The following is a 6,273-nucleotide window of genomic DNA, read 5'->3' on the forward strand; positions in this document are numbered from 1 at the left end:
GTCGTCCATCGTCTGGATCTAAAGGGTTCCTGTGGTCCATTCCGGCTTGGTTCTGCTTGGTTTTTTCCTCAGTGGACGTCCTGCAGACATACGAGTTGTATTCTGGAGCTTCATGTCACTGTTTGCTTTGTTGTTTTTCAGTGAAAAGGTTCCGGGAGCCTTTGGGCGTCCGACGGCCATGGAGGATCTGGTCAGACTTCTGCCTTCTCCTTTACATCTCACTGCAGCAGCAGCTAAGCGACTGAGACGGGATTCATCAGGTTAACAAACTTTGTCTTTTCCAGGTTTTTTGACACATCCAAGCAGGCCATCGGAGCTTTGTTCATCCACTTTGCCAACGTCTTCCTGTCCACGCTCACCGAAGAGGACCCCTGCTCCCTGTGAGTCTGCAGTTCTGACATGATTGACAGTGGAGAAATTTACTTGTTACATCAGCTCAAATAGTCAAAAAAGAAGAGGAAGAAAATGGTGCAAGGGATATATAAAGTAAATAAAATGCATCCACATATGACAGCTTTCTTTTTTTTTTCTAGTAGCAGAATTATTAGACAGGATTTATGCACAGGGTGTTTACATGGGTATTTATATAGATAGATACTTATATTTGTATAAATAGTTATTGCACTGGATGTCAAATTGCACATCATATATTGCACAAGTTATTGCCGTTGTAGTTTCACAATGTGGCAGCAGAGATGAATGACCCGTGGTAGAGCTCCTTTTTCCAAACGGGGTGTAAAAGTGTTTGACTAAAGGAGCTGCTTAGCTCCTCTACAGTCTGGTGCAGAGGGTGGAAGGTGGTGTCCATGAAGGATGGAAGCTTGGACAGCACCCTCCATGTCCTCAAAGTCGTGAGTCGCACAGAGGACTTTAAATCCAGAATGAGCAACAGCGTTTGGAGGAGTGCAGCCAGTGGCTAAGAGCTCATTCATGGAAGTTTGGTGGAAGAAGAAAAGCTGATATGCATAGACTGCCCAGTATTAACCGTACAGTAGGCCCAAATGGTGGAGATTACTGATAGATCATGGTGGCAGCGACCGGTTACCGCTCTCAACAACTCCACAAAATCTGCCGTTCAGAATGCTAAATCCCTGAGTTCAGGTCTGATTCGTTTCTGTCCTCCTTTCATCCACTGATTCATCAACAGGAACAGAATGAAGAGAATCAAAAAGAAAAGTTTTCACGTGCCCACAGGTATCTGATGAACTTCCTGCTGGACGCCACGCTGGGGATGCTCGTCATCTGGGTGGCTGTGAAGTTGGTCTCCAGACTGGTGGAGATCAAGCAGTGGAGTTTGCTTCAGTTTGGAGAATATGGTGAGAAAAACACCAACACAGTCCACTGAGGGAAAGGAGCCTCCCTCTGGTTTCTACCACTAGAGGGTGCTGTAGACCCAGAGCTGTTGAGCGTCCTCCTCCTTCTATGATAGAAATCTTTTCTAGAACAAGCCGCCAGGCTGTAGACAATAAGCTGAATGTCTCCTGTCCACCAGGGGACCCTCCCCAGGCTGCAGCGTGGCTCGGTCAGGGTGGCGTCTACCTGCTCATCATGGTGCTGGAGAAAGGTGTGATCAGCCTGGTTCTGCTCATCCCAGGATGGTCCAAGGTAAGGGGGAGGGGCTACTCCAGTATGTACTTCCCTGCTCAGACTGGACAAGTTTGCAGTTAGGCCCGAAACGCCAACGCCAGGGCATAGAAAACAGACTGACCTAAAACAGTCCGAACTTATTAACCGATCATAGAAAACAACTAGAACAGTCCGAACTTATTGACCAGAGCATAGAAAACTAACCGACCTAGAACAGTCCGAGCTTATAGACCAGAGCATAGAAAACAGAGCTAGAACAGTCCGAACTTATTAATGATCATATAAAACAACTAGAACAGTCAGAACGTATTGACCAGAGAATAGAAAACAGAATTAGAACAGTCAGAAGTTATTGACGATGGTAAAAAACAGAACTAGAACAGTCGGAAAATATTGACCGATCATAGAAAACAGAACTAGAACAGTCTGAACTTATTAATCAGAGCATAGAAAATAGAACTAGAGCAGTCCAATCTTATTAACCAGAGCATTGAAAACAATTAGAGCAGTCCAATCTTATTAACCAGAGCATTGAAAACAGAAGTAGAACAGTCAGAACTCCTTAACCAGATGATAGAAATTCTGCTTAGAAGTTGTGGTGAAATGTTGAATTAAACTTTTACAACATTAGGAGAATCTGAGGAATTAACAGTTTTGGTCTTCGAGAGACGACATCCTTCATGTTTTAGGAGGATAAAGGTGTCAGAGCTGCAGGACTGACATGTTGCTTCCTGATATTGTTCTGAATGGCTGTAATTACTGTGATCCAGCTGCAGGAGGTGCTGCTGAGCTACATCTCCAACCCTCAGCTGGAGCTGGCGCTGGTCATGCTCATTGTTCCATTCGTCGTCAATGTAAGTTGGGTCTGATGAAGGCGGAGTCGGACCGAGCTCCGGCCTCACCGCCTTCCTCTGCTGCCTCCTTCAGGCCGTCATGTTCTGGGTGGTCGACAGTCTGACCATGAGGAGGTGCAAGACCAGCAAGGACGCGTCCGAGAAGAAGGACGAGTCTCTGCCAGCAGGGGGCGGCAGCGAAGAGTCTCAGGTGACGATGGATGTTCTGGTTTTCCTTTGGTTCCGAGTTGTCAGTCCAGATCCGGTTCTAAAGCAGAACTAAACGGGTTCCACCCTGAGGACCAGGTGGACGTTCTCATGTTCTAACAGCAGTCAGAATCAGAATAAAGATCTGTTCTTCCATCTGTAGAAATGTTTGCATAGAATGTTAGCAGATAGATTTAGACCAAAATGTTATGATCTGAGATGCCAGATCCCTCCTCTGGTACGTCAGAACTTATTAAACAGAGGATAGAAAACAGAAGTAGAACAGTCAGAACTTATTAACCAGATGATAGAAAACAGAACTAGAACAGTTAGAATTTATTAACCAGATGTTAATAATCAGCAATGATGGATCATAGCATCTCCACCATGAGGGCGGTTCTGCTTTCAGATCTCTGGATTCTGAAACCTGAAGAAAGGGTGAAACTAAAATGTTTTGTTTTGTGGTCTTTGAATGTCTTCATCAGCTCTGGACCTGTTCTGTCTTCGTCTCTCAGGTCCTGCTGACGGATGAGACGGACTCAGAAGATGTGGAGGAGCAGCAGTACTCGGGTGGAGCACTGAGACCCAGCTGGGTGACGCTGTAAACCCAGAACGGTTCTGCTGCTGAAGGTCCTGATCTGTATCGTGATGATCTTGAACGCATCACCTGGACTCGTGTCTCCTGAACTGAACGAGGCTCTGGCCTCTTCTTGTGACTGAATCAGCCTCTTCTTGTGACTGAATCAGCAGGTTCTCCTCTGGATCTGGAGAACCTCCGGAACCAAAGATCCACCGGGTCTGAAAACGGTTCATAAAACCCTCTGATCCGCAGCAGAACCGTCTGAACGAAGCTGCTTCATGTTTGCACTATTGAACGTTCCTTCACCTTTAAATTAAAGCTGTTCTGGTTCTGGAACAGAATCGTGTTTCTCTAACTTTACCTGCTGGGAACTTTCTGGACCTGCTTGGTTCTTCAGTTCTGGGTCCAGCTGGGCGGGTGAAGCCACACGGATGCTGCAAACCGTCATCACATCTAAACCAAGGAAACGCTAAAAGAACATCTATGTTTATGTCTTCCTAAACCTTAAAAAGAATTATTAGATTGAAATAAACTTTTTTATCATTGCATTTTATTTCATATTATTTATAATTATTATCTATTGTTTTATGTCTGAGGTACTTTATTTTATTAAGGTTCTTTATACTGAGATCCAGTCTGTGTTCAGTACAGTGGAGAACTTCCTGTTCCTGCCATTTTCTACCTGATTGCATTTTTTAAGAAACCAAATTTTGGAAGGAGTGACGCCGGAGGCAGCTGAGGGTCTGATGATGGCGCCAATTAGCCGCTCTGCTATATAGGCGATCAATACCGGAGCTGTGCTTGGCTGCCCAGTTTCTGAGGGAGAGCAGCCGGAGCACACCTGTGTGGGCGGGGCCTGCAGCCCTGTGACCTGCAGCTGATGACAGGGGAGCTCTGAGGAAGACCAGGCTGGGTAGTGAATCCTGTGATAAACAGGTGTGTGTTTGGAGGGGGGGGGGTTCATTCCTCAGAAGCAGGCCTGGATTTAAACTCTTTATTCATTTTAACATGTAGAGTAATAAACATTAGATAAAAAAAAACATATTTCATTAGAAATTGTAAAAAATTCTGTAGCGACTTGCAGCCATTAACTTCTATTCTGCTAAATAGAAAGTAAAATAAAAAAATATTCATTAATGCCCTGCTGGGGGAGGTAATTTTCAGGTGTTTCTGGTCCCCACAGGCCAGGCTTCTGTATCAAACATGTGGGAAGCCACATAGTCCTCGTACCGTCCGTCTATCAGCTTCTCTGCGTTGTGTCGGGCAAACCAGCAGTCCACATTCTGCTTCCCGCCATTGATCCTCCTGCTTTTAGGAACCACCGGCACTGATCGGTCCTTGACCTCCAGAAACACAGAGGGGGGGTCGTCGCGGTGGGCTGGACGCTGCACCACTCCCACTTCCTCATGCAGGAACTGACCTGATATTGGGGGCAAATAGAAGTTGTTTTAATCTCAGGGTTTATGTTCCTGCAGCTTTATGCTTTTTCTAACAAAACTGAAATGATTCTTAGTCTCTTCTGTTATTTACTTATGAGGAAAGTCGGTCAGGAAGCATAACTTACAGTCTTGCTGCAGTTTTGCTTCCGCAAGACTGGATTTTATTAAACATTTCAATGAGAAAATATCTTAGCTGATAGATGGACGTCTATCTAATATAAATGATCAATCGGTTCTGGAGGATGAAAATAGATTTTAAAAAACAGGCTAATGTTAAAGATGGTGACACATTATAGATAGACGTAGATGCCTTATTAAACGCAGGGCGGCCATCTTGGATCGGACCACATTTCAGATGGCTGCTGTCAGAATCCCATGAAAGACGAGTCAGAGATAACATTACAATAATCTCTTATATGTCACAACCCCTTAAAAGACCAAAACAAATGTTAGAATTACATTTATGTTAGATTAAACATATTTATTCAGATTAAAAACTATTTAAACTGAACTCAAACTGGATGAGATAAATGCAAAGATGTACATTTCGCAAATGAATATTAATAGTTTAACACAAATTTTTATATCAATTTAGGATTTATGTTTAACCATCTTGAAAAGATTGAGTTTTTAAGGTTGGGAAAGATGGCTAGACTCTCTCCAGCACTACCATCCATGTTTACTTCTGTAAACACAGAGCTTGCTTGTGATCATTACGTCCTCTACTGCGCGTACTGGAAACATGCTTTGTGTGAATTAACAATGAATTAAACAGCAATGCAAAAAGATCGGAATTCTGCATTAAGGCCTACAGTGTGAACGTAGACTTAAAGAACTGAGCTGCAGCCGTATGATTGGCTGGTTCCCACTGGAGGAAGAGGGCGGTTCTTTGCTGCTACGTACCTAGCAGACCATGGCAGTTGTGTGAAAGCCCCGTGCTGTTGGCGATGTAGAACCCCAGGTGGTCTTTCTGGTAGAGGGCGGGGTTTTTATACTGATGCAGCAAGATGACGAAGCTGATGTTTCCTCCCACCGTCACCGTCACATTAGAGCTTGCTGATATAGCTACAGACAGCGCCCCGCTGTCCACGGCCACCGTGGTGTGACAGGGCAGGACCAAGCGGTCCCGGCCGTCCAGGATCACCTTCTTTGGCGTCACTTCAATATAGGCGCGTCTCGGATGGTCCACCACAACCAAGATGCTGCTGAAGTATGTCCGCTGCTGCTTGTGGCTCCCCGGTGGAGCCGGAGCGCCTGTTAGCTTACCGTTAACTGTCACACCTAAACACACAGAAACAGTCACTGACATATCCACCCAGAAATGGAACCAAACATGGAGAATCAGCATTTAGTTCCTATGCTTCACTGATCTACAACAAACTCCCAAAAGACTGACAAACTAAACAAAGCCTTTTCTTTGAAGTTAAAGTTAAAAAGAAATTTGTTTAGAGCTGCCTTTGATTGTTGAAGTTAAACTATTAACTGTTTAAGGTTATTAGTTTAAGGTTCTGGCCCAAATGTTTGATTTCTTTTGCTCCCCGTTTTTATCATGGTTTTATCTTAATTTGCTTTTATTTTCATTCTATTTTATTGTTTAATTCAAGTAAAGTAAACTTTTAAGGCTAGG

The 6,273-nt window shown here is 44.2% G+C and overlaps 2 protein-coding genes across 2 annotated transcripts in view; one reads left to right on the top strand and one right to left on the bottom strand.

Annotated features, from left to right (window-relative positions):
- Positions 1-141: 141 nt before the first annotated feature.
- On the top strand, positions 142-3,263 carry LOC107089634 (store-operated calcium entry regulator STIMATE-like; the record flags this gene model as incomplete). Its single annotated transcript, XM_015382531.1, has 7 exons — positions 142-190; positions 285-380; positions 1,195-1,316; positions 1,493-1,605; positions 2,358-2,441; positions 2,515-2,631; positions 3,143-3,263. Coding segments are annotated over 7 exons (671 nt in total), but the record flags the coding sequence as incomplete, so codon positions are not given.
- Positions 3,264-4,193: 930 nt separating this feature from the next.
- The window catches only part of itih5 (inter-alpha-trypsin inhibitor heavy chain family member 5), a 21,623-nt gene continuing 19,543 nt past the window's right edge, over positions 4,194-6,273 (bottom strand). The window contains exons 13-14 of the mRNA XM_015382543.1: positions 5,550-5,927; positions 4,194-4,627 (exon numbers count right to left, since the gene is read on the bottom strand). Of these exons, the coding sequence (XP_015238029.1) occupies positions 4,368-4,627; positions 5,550-5,927 (638 nt within the window). The 3' untranslated portion in view covers positions 4,194-4,367. The remainder of the gene's footprint in view (positions 4,628-5,549; positions 5,928-6,273) is intronic.

This window comes from Cyprinodon variegatus, unplaced genomic scaffold (genome assembly GCF_000732505.1).
Source record: "Cyprinodon variegatus isolate N-32 unplaced genomic scaffold, C_variegatus-1.0 Scaffold259, whole genome shotgun sequence".
Classification (NCBI taxonomy): domain Eukaryota; kingdom Metazoa; phylum Chordata; class Actinopteri; order Cyprinodontiformes; family Cyprinodontidae; genus Cyprinodon; species Cyprinodon variegatus.